We start from the raw sequence: 19720 nt of genomic DNA, 5'->3' as shown, positions 1-19720 counted from the left end.
TGGCCAGATCAGTTATTCATCTTATACAGCTAATTTGTATTGGGTTTGAAAAGAAATATACCAATTTCATATGGAAATACAAATCCATGAGAAATTTATGAACATTACAAATCACTTACATTTCATGAGATTTTATATCTGTGATTTTGTCTTGTCATATTCACAGAGGAGACATAATTTTTGCAAGCATTTAATTTGTTCAACACTATACATATATGAATTTACCAATCATGTAACCTTTCTGAATTTTACACGAAAATGAAGTTTACTGTATATGTAAATCAACAAAATGGCATATACCATGACAAAATTTCCATTATCACAAAAGCCTAATAATAGCTCTTGGTACAAATGCTGTATTTAGCACTGTTCTTTAAGAGGCACAAAATAGATGTAGCATTCAAAAATACTTTGGCAAGAAAATACCAACTATTATCAACTCTTTGCACACACAAGTATACTATCACTTTAATTCATCTGGACAAAGTACTTGGTTTTTCATAACAATTCTAATTCTCTTCTTTGTGTCTCCTTCTAGCAACATAGATGTAAACCATTAAGAATGATTTGCTAATTGTTTTCCACATTAAATCAATGATAGATAAAATTTGACTAATTTTGATGCCTGTACAGTCAGCAGAATATAACAGTATCTCTGATAAAATTCATTATGATATATTTACAAAATTCATATTAATTATTTTTAATACAGTTTCAACAGAAAATCAATATGCATATTCAAATCTGTATGAAAGGAGACAAAAATAAAGAGGGGGGGAAAAGGTGATATAAAAATGAAGTTCACTGATGCGTAAAAACTGCACTGTGTAGATGTGGAACACATTTACTTACATATCAGAGTGTGTGGAACTAACAAAACTTCAGGAAAAGAGAAAACAAATAGACATCAACACAATCTATACCTAGAGCAGACACAAGTTAAGGGAGATAACTTCCATTTCCCAGCAAATATCTATTCAAAGTCATCATATTTACAAGCGTTTCCTCTGCAATTTTTCTGCTGTAGTATATCTCTTTTATTTACATACTTTTATTCGATAATGACATTGCAATATTACCACATACATAACATTAACAAAATGATACATACAGTGCAATATTCCTAATGCTTTAAAAGCCTAACTTACCTAGAACTTTTCGATGACTGGGTTTCATCTACTTTGAAAGTGACATCCTTGGTCTTGATGGGTGTCTTTTTGGTGGTCCTCTTCTTGAGGCTCTTGCTCTTTGAGGCTCTGGAGGAGCTGCGACTGGAGGCTCTACTCTCTGGCCTCCTCTCCTCACCGTCTTCTTTTGTTTCTATTCTATCTGAAGTTAAACAACGATCATACTGATTAGTAGATTATAAAGACCGACATGCTTTATCATCATCATCCTATGTTTACACTCTATACATACAAAAGCTGTCTATAAAACACTGTACTCCCCGTAGTGCAGTCATTTCAAGCTTATATTTAGCATTTTTATGCTATAATATTGGGGAAAAAATTGTATGGTATGTTACATTATGTATATTTTCAGGTTCCTATGCTATGCTATATAAAATTGTACCAAATTTTAATCATATAATATGACATGATGTGATATTCTATCAATCTATGCTATGAGATCAATGGTAATGGATCTCGATCACTGTACACTTCCATTCAGTCATCAAATCACTTTTCAAGAGTAAATTCCTTCATTCATCTATATGATGAGCAACTATAACACAATAAGCATAATCAATTAACTGTTACAATTTGAAACATTAAATGTAAAACTTGCAAACACTTAATCTGAACATAGTATAAAACATTATGTATGTGCTTTATTTGCCGATCAAGTTTCTCTGCCTAATTCAGGATGTTTCAAAAATTCTCACTGATAATTCTAATAATCACAATTTAAAACTGAATAATTTGTCAATAGAGTCCATGAAAGGACTGGGTTGTTAATATGTGGTGCCTGATCTGCCAATGAGGTCAGCAGGCCTTATCACCAACTGTAATATCCACTAAAAATGTGGTTTAAAATGATAATATGCATAATGTATTTTGTGTTTGATTTTAAAAACATCATCCATGGAAAAAACTGTTTTTAATATATTCCATTTGAAAATAATGCATTCTTGGGGTGTACCTCTAATGTTTTTTATGTACAAATGATAAATTCCAACAACAGGCTGCAATGTGTTCTATAATTTCAAATTTACTCTTTTAAAACCAATACTCTATTCAACCACTTTCCTTTTTGACTCTCAAAATTACATAGAAGAGAGACAAATGGACAAAACACTGGAATTACTAGATGCCCCTGAAAATAGCAAGTACCAAATTGGAAATTGCAAATAAAAAGAAACTACATGTATAAGTATTATTAGATAAATCTGAACAATAAAATAATACACTCACCTGGAGCACCAAATCCTCCATGCTTGGATAGAAAATCCAGAAATGAGGATAGAATGTTACAAAGGGTCATAATATAGCACATCTCGGGGACGTCCATCATAAGGAAGCGGGAGTACTTCCTGTTAAATTTCAGGCCTTTCTCGATAGTGTAGTCAAAAAGCTGTTGAAGATGGCGACGCCCACTCTCAGGCATTTCCCTGGGAAGTTTCTGAAGCCAGGTTTTTACAAATGGTCTCCAACCTAGATCTACTGGGTCCTACAAAAGTAATAACATATACATGGATATTGTATCAGTTTCCAAAAATAGTAACGAGATGATACATTTAGTTGAGTGAAACGGATCTCTCTGTTGGATGTTCGATTCATTCTGGGTAATTTACTATTTGATTTGGATCAAACATTTGTATGTATAATACATGATTGGCTAATGACAATGTCAACATTTAAAATGGATGACAAGAGAGCATGCTTGGATTTGAATATTATCTTTATGTCCTATCTTTCACCAATGTGCCCACAATTCAGATTTTGATTGATAGAAATGAATGTGCCAATGTGTAAGATCTGGGTTTTTTTTAATATTACCATTTCATAGCAAATGATACAGATTCTGCTGCAACATGAAACTGCTGCACACAAGTACCTTAATTTTATACAAAACCATTGAAACAAATGCTGTGAATAAAATTGAAACAAAGTTTCAACAATTTTCAGCTTACTATCATAGAAATTGCATGTCAGATGGGTGTTGCTAAATTCACTGGAAGACCTACATGTAGTGTGATTTGGATGTTCAGCTTAGTTAAATGTATCACGACCAATAACAATTTTTATTTTATCTAAAGGAAGCATCATATCAACACTATATCTTGTATTATTTCATTCCCATCTAGAAAACAAACTTTTCTTTCAAATAACCATTCAAAGCCAGACTTTTTATCAGAAATATTTCCCCAAATACCCACAAACAATGATACATAGCAAAAACTTTGTTACAGCTAGACCCAGGACCAAGGGCTAATATTAGTCAATGTTTACCAATGAATCATTTCAGTCATTTTACGATTGAAAAATCATTTTCCATTAAACACAAACTCAGTGCGTAGCATTTATGTATCTGTAAGGAACAACAACTAGGAATGAAGACCAATTAATGCGAAGAAGACCTTTAGATATCACTAAAAATAAAGTCTCTGTTATACAATAGCATACCATGTACACCATGGCACATCTACTAATGGTTGCAGGGCTGGCCTCAGACAAGTTATCAACTTCAAAAATCAACCTCATCCCACTGGGCAGACTGATTCTGTGTCCATTGGCTAAACACAGGACTTTAGAATCATCCAGTACTGTATTCAGGTTCTCCACCCAGATTGTATCTACAGGTCCATCCAAAATTAACCATCTCCAATTAGTGATCATTTTGTCCATGTGATCCTTCTTCTCTGCATCTTCATCTGCTTTTTCATCACGTAGCAAAGTCTGTCAAACAGTTTAAAAATTCTATATTGATATTTAATACTCATCAGTTATTCGTGACATGGAATGGCACGACCTTCAAGGTTAAACAGTGACATCAACTTTTCATTGGCAACATTTCAGGTAGAATCCAAAAACAGTTTTTTTTCTAGAGTTTTTATATACAGGGAGGAGATTTAAAAAAATTTTTTTTTTCTAGTTTTTATATACAGGGAGGAGAAGGATGTTCTGGAACAACATACCTGAGACGCATCAGATATATTCGTCATATTGCCAGCCGTAGAAACTGGTCTCCCAGAATGCTCCTCTGGGGTGCCATGTTGTTGCTGTAATTCGTTGGAGAATTTCCGGGTTGCTAAGGCTATGAGTCCATCAGTCCAGTCCCTAGTGTACGGATCAAAGTCTCCGAACAACTCTGATGAATGGACACTTTTTGGATTCACAGAAAACAGCTCCACATGTCCCTTCTTTAATCTACTTCCCTATGGACAAAAAATAATAATTTTTTAAAATTCAATTCTACATAAACAAATTTGAATTAATTACCTTTGTCCTGCAAACTAACAAACAACTAATCCATGTTTAATATTGATTTTTAAAATCAAAAGATGACATGAAATCAGAAAGAACAACCATGTCATTATCAGAACTTCACATCTTCATTATCTATATTCTAATCTAATAATTCACTTGAATGATTTCAGTAATAAAGTCACCAAACTTACTGGGAACATACTCTGTTTCCTATTCACAATTTCCCTTTCATCCTGGGGTACAATGGTGGGCATTAGAATGAGAGCCTTTTGGAGGATTGTTCTCACAGTGGTTTTGCCCCCTCCTGTGGGCCCCACTAACATAATGCCGTGACGGACCATAATTTGGTTGTAAAACTGTTTAACCTTGTCAATCTGGTGGGGCCAGTTCTGGAAATTGTTGTCTCTAACAGCAATGTTAATGGCTTTCTAAAAAAGAATTTTCAGTTCATTTCCATATCCATTTGATAGACAAATAATTTCATCCTGAGGGCTATTCCAGCAAAAAAAATATCGGGGAGGGAAGGCACTTTATTTTAAAGACAGTCACCCATACAATTAAATTTTCCTCTGCTACCACCACCCATACAATTAGATTCTCCCCTGTCACCACCACCCATACGAATAAGATAAAGAATTCAATACTGAAATCGCCTGTATATTAAGATTTTCCTTTAAAGGTAGAGTTTAGTTTCAACAAGTTCAAATTGGTTTTAATCCTATATATTTACATTCACTGAAACTTTTCTCTTATATTTCTTTTGAAATTGGCATTGTTTTCAACATACAATGAATATATGTTTGTTGAAAGCTCGATTCGGTTTTCTAGTACCACTTGTCTGCATAATCATTACCAAGTCAAAGGTCAAATGGGGTATTGACTGTTTCATTTAACGTAACAATGGATCAATCATATAATATTTTAGAATTTAATTCTAGTTTATATTTTTAAAAATGCATAAAAATATAAACAATAAAACGCCTTTCTTTGTTGTTTCGTCGGGAGATGAAGGTTTTAAGCAATCATTGCAGAAAAAAATTACATATTTTGGGTTCCAATGCAATTTTGGTAGGGAGAAAAAAAGGATGATCTCAGCATATAAAAAGAAAAAATGCAATTAATTTTGTATACTTTGGAAACATGTGAGTTGTAGAAACCTAGCTCTGTTTGCTTATTATAAACAAACAGTTTCACTAATGATGTGGGATATTGTCATATCATTTTTGGACTTGATGTGCATGTCCTTTTTACTCATGTCATGATCTGGGTGCTTGTTAATTGTTGAAATAACAAGAAGTTGGTTTTTTTTAATGATATAAAACTAAATAAAATATGAAATTATACCACTTAAAATTTAAATTCACATATATTGTTATTCTATTTATTGCTTTTAAAAGACAAGTGTCTTATTACATCAGTTACAATATGTATACATAAAATGGCATTGTATAGCGGTGTACAAATTCAAGCAAGCAACGGAGAAGAACTTTTCAACGAGTTAGGTTTTCTCGCAACTTAAGTGCAAGACATAGATATTTTCCTATATTACAAAGTGTATGCATATAGATTGTGAGTTTTTTCCTTTGACTTTTCCCCCTACAATCTCTCGTACAGGAAATTCGTGAATATTCCATTTAAAATTTCAGTCCCAAGCACAATATTTACCTGATTTATATCGCAACCAGGCAAATTTTCCACTCTGTTAAACGTAATAGTATACCAGGTGGGAGATTTCATATCCGATTTACCCCGCACATATCAAAGTCTGTAGAAATTCACACATTCTGAAACAGCGGTCTTGATTCCCTAATCCTTGATTTTGTTAAATAAACAACAACTCGGGTTTTGGTAATTAACCTCACCCGACGCTGCATGTTAATTACACGTTAACCAATTGATAGCTTGGGTATAATAATTGATTCAGACTGCCGATTAAACAAGATAAATGCCGAACTATTACCTGTGCATTTTAAAAAGAAAGTGTTAGGGGCAATAATTCCCAGAATAGTCATGTTCGACTGAAATTGAAAGTAGGAATCGCGTTGTAATCGAAAAATGTACAGTCGTTTCATATAGGTGAAATTACACGAAAAGGTTGTAAAACTCATGATCGTTGGTTGCGTTAGACAGGTGGTCATTTAGGACAGGTACAATAGGTTGGGTAACGCCTTGGAGGGGAAAGTTTTACGGTAACATTGAGTTATCTGCCCATTTATCAATCTCTTTTTCTTATTAAATGTAGGATGGCTCCGCTTTTCTTCTTTTGTAATAAAAGAAACGTAACGTGATACGTTTCGATTTTTATTATAATTCACAGGCACCCATGTTTTTTAACCTGGAATACAACCACCATTACATATATATTTTCCCGAATCACCCCCACCCATCCAAAAAAATATCGGCTGTCGTCCCTCCCCCCATACGTTTTTTGCTGGAATAGCCCTGAACAAATTTTACATTAACATTTGGGGTACAACTGTATATGGCTATTTGCAAGGCGATGTTTTATCACCTATATACCTCTAAAACCCCATAGTCTGGGTCAGGGGGAACAACTCCTGGAAACAGATCATCCAGTATACTTTCAAACAGAGGGACGTCCTCTGCGAGGAACTTGGGGAGATTGGCGTCCCTCAGGGAGTGGATCAGAATGAAGGACTCCACATTTTCTGTTAGGTCTCTACTTTGATCACCCCTGGAAAAAAAAATTTGCACATAAAGTACCTATATTTAAGTAAATCCCTCATCTCAGTGCAATCTTCCCTGTTCTTATTTGCAGTTCAAGAAAAACCAACTTGTATGGGATTGATCAGTTGCAGAGAATGATTACATAATGGAAATTTTTCCCATTCATATCAAAATGACATTCAGAACAAAGCTTTGTCAATGCTGCGAGTTCTTTATTGTACCAATGCCTCTTGTTGACCTAGATTTTTAAAAGCCTAACATACATGTATTTAGTATTTCCGATCACTACATACTTATGTTGCTCCTTGTATCTTCCGTGTCCTGCCATCACCAGCACAGACTTAATGGCTCTCATTCCAAAATCGTAGTGATCCTGTTGAGACAACTGTTTACTGGCCAGCTGATACAAGTTCACAATTTTTCTGGACAAAGACTTGGCTGCCATGAATCCCTCAGAGAACAGCATTATCTCAGCAATCTGGTCATAGTGAGGCACCATCATGGCCACCGGTCGGAACAAGGACTTCAAGTTATCTGGTAAATCTACTCTGCCTGCATATCTGAAATAGCACATTTGTTTCAGTGATTTGAGATATTTATTGGGTTTTTCTTCTTTTTTTTAAAAAAATTTTCATTCATGAAAATTGGTCTCTTTCTCATGGATTTCAATAATACGCTAATCATTATTCCATATATAAAATGTGTCCTCTTTAAAACCAGTTTTCTGTCAACTTTGTTTGAAAAACATACACAGTGTGGCATCATGCTACAATATTTTTATGACCTTGGAGGGGCATTTCAAATCCATATCAGCTTGACAAAAGAAGCAGATGGAGGTACAGACTTTAAGTACAGTAAAACATGTCCAATCTGACATGCTCCGTAAGACAAATTTTATGTAAGATTAAACAGGATGCTGGATTGCACATTTAATCATCAACTATTTATCCAAAAGTGAAATATATATATACATGTATATATGAAAGAATATTTTAAAAAACCCACAATTTAGAATAGAAACTCGCATCAAGGGTGTCTAATTATACAGATTTAACTGTAGTATTCCTTACGTGGGATTCATTGTGATGAAGTATCCACAGGTGGGGTTAAGTTTGATGTCTTTTCCTTCAAACATAAACCTCAGATCTTCTCTGTCTTTGGCCTGCTTGATCATTAAGATCTGCTGTGCTACTACAGACAAGACCTCCAGGTCAATCCTATTGAACTCATCAAAGCAACACCAACTTCCAGACTGAGCCAGACCAGAAAAGAACTTCCCTAAAGTGTGGTATTCCAGACCCTCCGAACAATTAAAGACAACGCATTGCTTTCCCACTCCCTGTAAAGAGAGTCATAAATAGAGCTATGTTAATTTCATCTTTTACTTGATTTTCATGTTGATGGATATACTCCACATAACAAACAAAATGGCCATTTTAAGACAAAACTTAATTACTTTAGCCAAATCTTTCACTGTTTCAGTTTTGCCTGTTCCAGCTGGCCCTGCTGGGGATCCCCCGAGGTGTAGATGTAGGGCACCTGTTAGTGTAAGGTAGCACCTGTCAGTGAGGGGGGTGATGACAAGGCGGGGTGAACAGCCCAGATACTCATACCCATACTGGAACCTGGCATTAGACTGCATCACAAAACAGTTATTACTCTGTTCATCCCACTCATACCTTAGCTGCCTGGAAAGATAAACACAGATTATTGAAGAACGTAGAATCATCATTTTTCATTTAGCACCAATTTATATGGTTTTCATGTATGTCTTACAAAGTAACTGCGAAATCAAATAATCAATGAAGTTAAAATTTTGCTCCAGAATGAAGACCATAGAGAAGTTCTCCATAAAATCATGTGTCAACAAAACTATATTTTTTTTAACAAATCCATGAAATTAGGTGCCCCAGGAAAATCAACGCAATGCAGTATAGGATATTCTCATTCAAAAAGAGTACCATAACTGGTACAAAATCTGCTCGCAAGAAGGTTATATAGGGTGTTTTTATTATAAGGTGTTTGTTTTGTGACATTGATTAGCAAACATGGCAAAAAATTCCAGGAGTTGTAGAACTTTTCTTGAGGTAGTATCAGCCATCATCAAGCTGTGACATTCTTTCTTTTGCATTGTATGAATAAAACGCCCTCGCTTAAATATTGTGACAGGAGGTAAATAGACAAACCAAGAGTTCTGAGTGGAAAATATTCCCAAATTAACCAAGTTCAACAATCTGTAAATATTTCAAACATCAAAGAAAATTAGAAAATTGTTGAGAATCAAAATCCTTGCAAACTGCACATCTTCAAGTTGTTTACAAAGGCCATAGCTTTAAAACTGTGAAAGGAGTTAAAAACACACACCATGCACTCATTTTATAATATTTCCTAAAAATTTACCAAGTTCAACAACATGTAATTTTCTCAAAATATTGAAGAAAATCAAAATTCTTGCCACATGCACATCTTCAATACCCATACAAACACTTTGTAAAGTAAGAAGATCCTCACTTGAAAATTATGGGAGATATTAGATGGACAAATTATGTACCCTCCATATAATATAAATTTTTTAATAAAGGGGCAAAACTCCTGCAAAAAAAGGTCGAAATGGATCAAAATTGCAAGTGATCTAGATTGGCCAACAAAGAAGCTACATAGCAAGTTTCAGTTTCATATGTGACAGAGAAATGAGAACAGAAACAGAAAACCCCGAATGAACGTATGGACGTTCAGACATTGCTGTACCATAATATGTCCCGTCTAAAGACAGGTGTATAAAAAAAAAACCAGCAAGGGGAATGTTCAAAATACAAAGCATCATTGTTTAGAAAACAAAATTTCAATTAATCAGTGTTCCTATGTAAACAAATGTCACCTACAATAGAGTTAAAAAATGTGATAGACAATCAGACAATATGATCCATTCATTTGACAGGCAACACAAAATTCCTAGCATTTCAACTGCTATGACCATTGATAAAACATTTGTCTTACTTAGTCCACATAAAGTCATCCACTTTTTTGATCTGTTGCTCTATCATGTCCAGCAGGATGTCTCTGTTGTGTACATTGATGGTTAGTAGAGCCATGATGCTCTCTCTTTGGTGAGACAGAATGTTGCCAGAGACCATGCGAGCTAGAACATTCAGTGAGTCCACGAGCTTGTCCTTGACATCAATCAAGCTGTTCACCACATTGGGAAGGTCAAAACATTGGATGATATTTTTGTTGAACATGATCTGAGTCTAAAAATGAAGGTAAGATAAGTGTAAAACTAAAACAACATGTATTAAATGAAGTGGATGTGTGTATACAACATATAATGATGACTTCATAACACAATATGTATACTGTAAACCAACTTTTATTTGTGACAACCTTTTTTTGCGATTTACCAGTGATGAACTGGTTCACAGGGACCAACTTTTGTGACCAACATCATCTTAAACATACAAGAGATATCAAATGACTGGTTCAGGGTGAGAAACATTCACGATGATGAGTTTTTTGTGAACCTCGCGAACATTTTTTGCACTTAAATAAAGGTTGGATTACAGTGCTTTTGTAATACAAAATATTATTACTCTGAGGCATTGTACATACATATTATGAAAGATGAATAAAAATACAGCAAAAGAACATCATAAAAACACATGCATAGCCACTCCAAGAAGGGATAAAACAAGCATATGTTAAAAGTTTGTATATTAGATTAGGATTTAAAAATAACATTTTGAAAACAGGCACTGAATTATGAGCAAATTTTGTAAATGTTTGATTTTAACTGCACTTTAAAACATTCCAATGACATTTAGTGGTACATTATTCTAAACGTATGCAGCCACACTATTAAACAGTCTTTCTCCAAACATTTTGGTTCATACTTCAAATACCATACTGGGGAAATATTTTGTTTCTTGGTGATAAACATACATTGTACAATGCTTCAGCGATAGCTTCAATACATGTATGTTTTGATTGCCTGATAAAGACCAGAGTGACCTGTTAACCTCAGTCACTTACCACAGTGAGGACAACTTGACCAGGGTGTTTCAGCACCCACTCCCTTTGATCCGCTCCCAACCAGTCTGCCAAGCCAAGCTTCAGGTGCCTAAACAGATGGTAATGTGGATAAAATCTCATCAAATCCAACCCTTGTACCTTTTTTCCAATCTAGAGTAGTTTTCATTAATTGTGATTCTGCATATTTTTGATAATACTGGTAAGCAATATTCTGGTCATGTGATATTGTAGATAGTACTCACTTTTTGACTGTGTCTATCATTCCATTCTCCACATAGACCAACCATTGTTCTACAGAACCCCTAGCTCTTATGTTCCTAGAAATAATAGGTTACCATTGGTAATCAAATTCCTAAAAGTTACACTTTAAAAGCATTTAATTAACAGTGTTTAAAGATAAAATTTAATTACAATTATTTATGTGTATTTTATTAGCTAAAAATGCAGATGGAATTTTCCATTGAGTAAAATCCACATACTTTGGCATGGCAACTCTTTCTCCTTCTGATGATACCATAGTTTTGATGGTAGGTGGATTCTGTCCAATCTCCAAATATTTGATGTTTCCAAAACATTTGCCAAGATGTGGCTAAAAACACAAAAATATTTTAAGGAATTCTATTCATTGGCAAGTAATTAAAAAGGAATGAGATTTTTGTTCACGAAAAATATTTTTCCATACCATCTGTTCCATTTTTAATTTAAAAACTCTACCTGAACAGCATTAAGATCTTTTGATTGGGCACCCAAAATCTCCAACAGCTCATCATTACTGAGGAAGTAAAATCTAGGAAAGACAACTCTTCTCGAGTCCAGGTATTCCTATAAATGAAACACTCAATGAATTAACACAACAATGAAAATGTTATTCTTGCTCAGCCTGTTTAAGGATATTGTTTGTTTACTTATTTTAGCGAGATTCAAATTTTAGTGACTTTGGCATTGAAACACAAGCACTATTTTATGGTTGCACTAAAATATGACAGTCTATATTCATCCATTATCAAACACAGAACAAGTGCTGAATCATGATTATGGCAAATAGTGCATCAGCTCCAATTGCGCCAAACTGTAAACGTGATAATATAAGTACACATACAGTATCTGAAATACTAATATGTAACAGAGAAGCTCTTAGTAATCAAAAGAAGTTCTGTGGCTTACTACTAACATACAACTTTCTTTTAAACGTCACTGTCTTAGGTTTGAATGCAGGTTTTAACACCAGGGGATATACTTTCCTTGCTGACTCACAAATTTACAAACAAAGTATTACAAGGAAACCACAGCCATTCTAAGTACTGATGTTAGTCATCAATTGAAACTGGCATACAAGTTATGAACTTCTGACCTCTAAGCTTTTTTGTATTTTTTCTAGGTTCTGTCGACATGAGGTTAGCGTTTCCAGGGTTCCTGTGGTGGTCGCTGCCTTTAAGGCATTCCGGCGGTCCTCCACCCTCCTCATGATGTCCTTCCAAGACTTGTCTACTGCAGTGAACAACTTAGCATCCCCAGGCAAAGTTCTGTAACAAAACATATCATTTTGTATAACATCAATTCAAATTTAGGATATTGCTGTTTACTTCAGATTAATTCAATTTCAGTCTTTTTCCTAAAATGGTGTTAGGCGGAATCTTAAAAATCTTCAGCCTCCTCATTCAGTATGTACAAAATGGGGTCATTACCTCTGAATGTCAGGGGCACCAAAAATTGGCTCTAAGTATAGATACATTCTCTGCACTGTTAACCATTCATCCAAAGTCCTGGAAAACACACCAAGCTTGCTCTCCCACTGGTCAACTTGTGTCTGAAGTAAATATTAGTGTGGAAAAGTTTAACACCAGATGGGAAAAGGGGGAGGCAACCCCGTTAGTATGCAATTTTTTTTCTTGTTTTCAAATGCAAACTTTATCTAATGACATGAAGAATCTGTCTTGCCTGAATTGGAGCAATGTATCTGGAAGCTTTGATGGTTCCTATGGTAACTTGACTTTCCTCTAACTGAGCCATGATGTCATCTGCTCCAGCAATGATGAATGTGTCTCTGCCTTGGTGAGGAGAAAGATGAAAGTCTGTGTTTTGCCACAAGTTGATAATCTGAAAATGGAAAGAAAAATTGGTGAAAGGAAGCTTTCATCTGTGCATATTTTGAATATAAAAACACAAGCTCTTGTAGATTTATAAATACCTTTTCCAGCATGATTTCCAATGTTGCCTCATTGCTAGCTTTGGTAGAGATTTCTTGTATCTTCTCTTTGTGTTTGAAAATCTGAATAAAAAAAACCATCAAATCAGCAATCTCGAAAATGAGAAATGAATACTAAATATAGGTGATACAGCCAAAAGAGATTTTTGTGTGGCCGGACTTTTCAATGCTACGTGGATTAACCATGACTTACATTATAGGTGATACAGCCAAAAGAGTTCTTTGTATGGCCGGACTTTTCAATGTTACATGGATTAACCATGACTTACATTATAGGTGATACAGCCAAAAGAGGTTGGTTTTTTTTTCGTGTGACCAGACTTTTCAATGTTTTCAATGTTACATGGGTTAACTTACATTCATTTCCAGTAGGTTGGCCAAAGTGAAGTTCTTGTCTCTTGCTATGGACTTCTGGATCAGTCTCTCTATCAACTGCCAATGGCGAGCTTTCAGAGATGGGTTCCTCAGAGATGTAATCACTGGCATGCCATGCTTGAACTCAGTCACTTTGGCCTTCAGAGTTGGTAGGACCTCATTTGATGGTAAACCTGTTAACCAATGAAATATATACAGTGTCCATTAATTACATTGTGGTACAGTGATTTCTATATCTATTCTAGAATGGACAATGCATAAAATTCACAATGCATGAAATTAATTTTTTTAACATATTAAATAATTACAATTTTTAAAGAGGGATAAAAATCTTGAAAATGAATGAATCAGATAAAGTTGTAATATACTGTGGAATCATTAGAATTCGTGGTGGCTCACTTTTCGTGGAATTCGTGGGTACCCCTCACCTACGAATTTACATCCTCAACGAATAAAGACAACTATTTACATTCCAGAGTTATCTTTCTTACTGTAGTATTTAAAGGAGAGAGGAGAAAATCTTTGGCTGGACCGGGAATCGAACCCGGGACCCTGCATTACTAGTCAGGTGCTCTAACCACTGAACTATCCAGGCTGATATCCACGGTCCGTATAGCCCTAACTACTACATTCCTCCCTCCTTAAGATCAATTATAATTTTTATAATTGTCTTTCAATATCAACCCAGGTTCATTTCGCCCCTGGCAGGACAACCTGCAAATCCAGGGGTGGTCGAGGCACCAAATGTAGTATTTAAAGGAGAGAGGAGAAAATCTTTGGCTGGACCGGGAATCGAACCCGGGACCCCTGCATTACTAGTCAGGTGCTCTAACCACTGACCTATCCAGGCCGATATCCACGGTCTGTATAGCCTTAACTACTACATTACAAATATATAAATCCACGAAATTACGTCCCCACGAACCCCTAAAAATTCAGCAATCCATGAAAATTGACCCCCACAAATTTAAATGATTCTACAGTAATATCTCACCTTTTTCCAACATGTACACTGTCTGAGTAAATCGATTCACATTTTTCTGTAGCAACTCCACTTGTAAAGAATCAAATGGTGTGGCTGTCCATTCCTCATACAACTTGTCCCATTCTTCCTGGGATTGCCATAGCAACTGTCTCAAGGTCAGGTCACGCTCAATGTCAGATAAGTCAGCCTGGATCTCTGTAGCACTTTGACTGTCATAGCGATCCATTAGCATGTACTCTCTGAAAATGGTGAATTTTAAATCTTTTGTTCTCCATACACATTTAGGAAATTGTTCACAATTACATGTACTTGTATGCTTGTATTAACATGAAATAAAAATCAATATTTTATTGATAGTAAATCACAGAATTAAACGAAATCAAAATCATCAACTTGGAAGAATATTTCATCAGGAATGCATTCCATTTAAATCAAAACAATTAACACAATGTGCATATGATTATGAGTAACTATGGAATTGTTGAAAATAACAAAACAATCAACACAACATAACAGTTCTGGAATCAGATATACAGTTACCGTCCTTTCTTTCTGAGATAAAAGAAACACTTTCAGTTTCATGGAGAAGTTGTTCAAAGGAATGGCAGTTCATGATAATTTATATAAAACATTAGGCCCATGGGTCACATTGCTCATCCCAGTCATAATGTCTATCTAGAAATAATCCATCAACTTTGGAGCCCCAATGGTGGTCTAACACTATACCAGAAGCCATTAACACTGGGCAGTTGTGCCATAAACATCTCAGGATGCTTGTATGTTAATTTGACAGACGTTGTTTTTTTGTTGCTGAAAAGATTCTAAGATTCCTGTAGAAAGAAATTTCCTTTACTCTAAACCTACACTGGTCCTGAGAGTTGTAAATTTAAACAACTAAAATTTGCACTATATATTGATGCTTGAATACTGTACACTAAGAAATAATCTCAGTGATTTTCATTTCATTGTGTAAGGACCAGAAATACAGAAGAGTTTTTAGCTGTTTAATGACCTGCCCCATCTTTTGTAGTGTTTGTTTTTAGAATGCCTATAGGGTATATACTTTGGTAGTCACAAGGTATCATCAAGCAAAGATCAGTAAAGACAGAAAATCTTGCCTCGTTTGTGCAGGTTCAAATCCTACTGGAGACTTATATTCATTTTATCTTGTACTTGGCAAAATCTGAATTTTTAATGATTTTTTCCTAAAAATCCAGCATAGATATCTTATCTCTGGTTTGACTGTATTGTTTAATTATTACTCTTAAGTAACATGTCAGGCACGAGTTTTTAGCCCAAAAACATTTTCCATCATAGTATCCGACCTCCTAACAGTTACCATATAGCGGGTTTATTCTGCGCGTCTAAAATTTGGCGATTTGCTGGCTGTATGCTAATAATTTTAGCGGAATAAATTTTGGTGGACAGGGAAGAGTTGTCTCTCTTTCAAATACTGAAGTCGCAATTGGGTGCATATTTGGCGATTGAAAATTTGGCAGAAAGCTATCTAACCACTAAAATAAGCCAAAATTATAACCCCGCGGAAAACCCCTGCTATACGGTATATGGTTTTTCTTAAACACAAAGTGAATATTACATTAGAGTGATTGACCTGCATTGGCCAAGTCTTGTATTTTTCATAATAAAACAAAATTAAAAGTACTGTGAATGTTACTCTTGTAAAAAAACCCACTGTGAAATAGCATATTTAAGTGATCTACAGCATTATGTTACCTATTGTACCCTTTTCATTGATGAAACAAGTTTTTCCTATACACATGTATCAGTATATTCTAACTGAGACATTCACAGTACCCTTATTGTAGCCCCATCCTGTTCCCAGGCACCAATGATTTGTGGGAAAATAGTGAAGTCTTTTGCTCAAATGAGCTAACTTAGCAATATTTATACAACAATGATAGTGCTTCTAGGAATATGCAATTTATAATGAATAGTTGACTTACTCCCCATACATGCCCTTCTTGGAATTGGACAGTGAGCTACCAAATCGTTCCTGGTAGCTTGCATAACTTCTAGCTTTGGAGGACAATGAGCTCACTTCACTCTGAATTGAGTCCAGCTTACTCAGGGCAGCTACAGCTATAATGTCTGTGCTGAGAAGATCTGGGTCACGCACTCGGTTTTTGATCTCCATCAGTTTGCTGCGGATCTTGTAGATCAAGGTATCCAAGTCCTGACTAAATTTACGGATGTTTTCATCTTTCTTGGCTTCACCCACAAGTATGGCATTCTATAATGGATGGTTCTTTCCTTTAGTCACAGTTCTACTTACACAATATTGTATTGTAATGTCTTTATCTAAACAAAAGAACTCTGATTACCCTCTTGATATCACATTTTTCAAAACAAGAATTTCCATAGATAATAATGAAAATCTACAGATCTGTCCTAACAAGAATAACCCCTGTGGGGCTCATCCATATTGGAGCATACATTTGTATTTGAAATATTGTAAAGCTGACGACCAGAAAGACATATTATTATAAGTTTCAATATTATTCATGTTTCACCTGAATACAAGTTACAGGATACAGTAAATTCATTTGATTATTAATAATTATCAATAATTTTGGTGAAATAAATATTGTACAAATTTTCAGGAAAATCCATGAACTTGTCTCTTAGATAATGTCCACAAATAGATGGATGGAGCGATAGACAAATGGACACGATGATTCCATTATACCCCTCCTAAACTTTAATATGCAGTATTCTCTGTACCATTTCAATACGATGTCCATAAAGTTGAAAAATAAAAAACATTTGTAAAATGAAGAAAAATTGTCCAATCATCATGAAAATATAAGGTGCACATCTTTATACGGTGAATAAAGATTGTACAAATTTTCAGAAAAATCCATGAGCTACACTATAGTCTCTCAGAACATATATTCAGACAAACTCATACCTACAAACAGGTGAACAGACATGCCAATTCCAATATGCTCTCCCTAAACTGTATGCAAGAAATGATTTTTTTTATCAAGACTGCATTTCTATTTTACCAATAACATTAAACAATTACTAATAGGCACTTAATGCATATCTTTGAAATTTTTGTATTTCCCAAACAACAATGATTTTCTGTCCCATGCAATGTACTAACAAGGAACAATATCTCACTTGACAGGCAACCATAAACTTCAGTTTACTTACTTTCAGTCCTTGGAAACTGGGACCCAATGTCTGATACAGAGCCAAGTCTTCTGGTTCAATCTTCACAGAGAAGTCCTTAGTAATGGTGAACAGTTTGGTCACAATCAGAAATTCCTTGTCCAGTGCTGTGATTTCAGACGTCATCTTGGACAGGAAAGACAAATGCTCTACAAACTCCTCCACAGATTTTGGATAGTCTTCCAGCTTCCTTGCAGCTCCCTGATAAAAAAATTAAATAAACAACATTTTCCATGATTAAAAAAAGACAGGAAAACACATGTTTTACTTGTGATTTTCTACATGAAATTAGATTTTAGATTTACCATGTTTCGCTGTTACAATCCCAGTAATGAGATTTTTATAATCGTGCAAACTTTTTTCTCTGAGAATGTTCATTTTCACCTTGATAATAGTAAGAAGATCTTCATTCCTTTTGTTTGCAATGATAGGTAGCTTATGATGAGTTTTGTCGATGATTTCTTGTGGATAGGGCAAACAGGAATCCCTATAGTTGGAGCTCATCACTAGAATCATTGCGCATCTCCTCTTCACCGTCATCTTCCTCATTTCTCTTATCTACAATATATGGTAATTCAATGTAAAGAAATCAGCTAAAATGAAAAAGAAAATCATGGAATTTTAGGGGCCATTAATACTCGGCATGGAGTCAAAGGTTTATCAAAGATCCATGTTAAAAAAAAAATAGCTAGAAAATAATTCACAAAAAAGTAAATGCAATTCTTCTTGTGATAGAAACATGACTATCCTTGATAAAAATTTCAGCTTGTCATTAAGATACTGAGGGAAATTCTACCATTTCAGTGAAGGTTGGAAGCACATGGTTAAATTCCTCTGTGGACCATTCGTGTTGAGCCATAGATCCATCAATATCCAGGGCTTTACTCTTGTCTACCATTTCACAGTACTGGTTAAAGTTCTGTCCAAGACAATCAAATAAGGCTGTTAGACAAACAAAGCATTCATGACAAAACAACATTTATTTATTAGGGAGTTTTGATGAGAAATGTAGAAAATTTGATAAACTCTGCATTTATACTATCCCTTTTGCTAAAAGACCACAGTATATCCACTCACATGAGAGAATTGTTTCACTTGCTCCAACTGCAGAGCCATGTATGAACCAATGTCGGTCAGATATTTTTGGTATTCCAGGTCATCACCAAAAAGGTTCTCGAGGTCTGGCCATGGTCGCTGGTATTCCATCCTGTCTCTTTCTTCTTCCTGGTCAAAGTTTAGTCTAAGATCATGTGAAGGCGGTGAGTAAAATACCTTCAGTTTGGGCTCTCTCAACATGGACACTACTTGTGCTGCAAGTAGAATTTGAGAATTATTGTATGACATTCTTGGTTGTAAGGACTCTCCCCACACACTAAATTCAGTACATAAACTGGAATTGAATCTGAAACTTAACACTTAAAACATAAAACTTAAAATTAGATTCAATTAGATGAATTAAAAACTCTTACCAATTGTGTTTTCAAATCCACATATTATTGTCCTGATTCCAGATTTAAATTCATATTCAGTTGGCGACAAAGTCACATAGGATTTCTTTTTGCCTCCCTTTGCCCTAAAAATTGAAACGGTACTAAGTAACAATTTCAACCCGGAGAGACAATTTCCTACATGACATATAATGAGCCTCTGTGAGCCAGATTACCTTTTGTCTTGCTCTGGGTAAGCATACTCATCATGAGTTTGTTCCTCATCATCATACTGGTCACTGTCAGAACTGTCCCTTCTCCTCCGGTCTGATTCTTCTCCAGAGTCATCCGATTCACTCTCCTCAGATTCGGATTCACTCTCTTGAAA

The 19720-nt window shown here is 35.1% G+C and overlaps 1 protein-coding gene and 1 long non-coding RNA gene across 2 annotated transcripts in view; one reads left to right on the top strand and one right to left on the bottom strand.

Annotated features, from left to right (window-relative positions):
- LOC125649852 (dynein axonemal heavy chain 6-like) overlaps positions 1–19720 on the bottom strand; it is a 72670-nt gene that overhangs the window by 39471 nt on the left and 13479 nt on the right. Inside the window, exons 17-43 of the mRNA XM_056164788.1 lie at positions 19569–19713; positions 19375–19478; positions 18983–19215; positions 18702–18824; positions 18290–18463; positions 17888–18106; positions 16675–16961; positions 14720–14949; positions 13708–13898; positions 13333–13413; positions 13083–13241; positions 12830–12951; positions 12496–12667; positions 11859–11966; positions 11624–11733; positions 11387–11461; positions 11145–11232; positions 10116–10366; positions 8575–8806; positions 8189–8457; positions 7412–7678; positions 6951–7125; positions 4622–4858; positions 4139–4378; positions 3627–3899; positions 2415–2670; positions 1149–1329 (exon numbers count right to left, since the gene is read on the bottom strand). Of these exons, the coding sequence (XP_056020763.1) occupies positions 1149–1329; positions 2415–2670; positions 3627–3899; positions 4139–4378; positions 4622–4858; positions 6951–7125; positions 7412–7678; positions 8189–8457; positions 8575–8806; positions 10116–10366; positions 11145–11232; positions 11387–11461; positions 11624–11733; positions 11859–11966; positions 12496–12667; positions 12830–12951; positions 13083–13241; positions 13333–13413; positions 13708–13898; positions 14720–14949; positions 16675–16961; positions 17888–18106; positions 18290–18463; positions 18702–18824; positions 18983–19215; positions 19375–19478; positions 19569–19713 (5002 nt within the window). The remainder of the gene's footprint in view (positions 1–1148; positions 1330–2414; positions 2671–3626; positions 3900–4138; positions 4379–4621; positions 4859–6950; positions 7126–7411; positions 7679–8188; positions 8458–8574; positions 8807–10115; positions 10367–11144; positions 11233–11386; positions 11462–11623; positions 11734–11858; positions 11967–12495; positions 12668–12829; positions 12952–13082; positions 13242–13332; positions 13414–13707; positions 13899–14719; positions 14950–16674; positions 16962–17887; positions 18107–18289; positions 18464–18701; positions 18825–18982; positions 19216–19374; positions 19479–19568; positions 19714–19720) is intronic.
- Positions 7563–18110, top strand: LOC130054570 (uncharacterized). The gene is made up of 4 exons (XR_008802871.1): positions 7563–7655; positions 12523–13892; positions 14772–14865; positions 17894–18110. It is a non-coding gene; the product is annotated as an uncharacterized LOC130054570 (long non-coding RNA).

The sequence above is a fragment of the Ostrea edulis genome, chromosome 5, assembly GCF_947568905.1.
Source record: "Ostrea edulis chromosome 5, xbOstEdul1.1, whole genome shotgun sequence".
NCBI lineage: Eukaryota > Metazoa > Mollusca > Bivalvia > Ostreida > Ostreidae > Ostrea > Ostrea edulis.
Note: the sequence above shows the minus strand (reverse complement) of the source record. Positions and strands in the feature narration are given on the sequence as shown.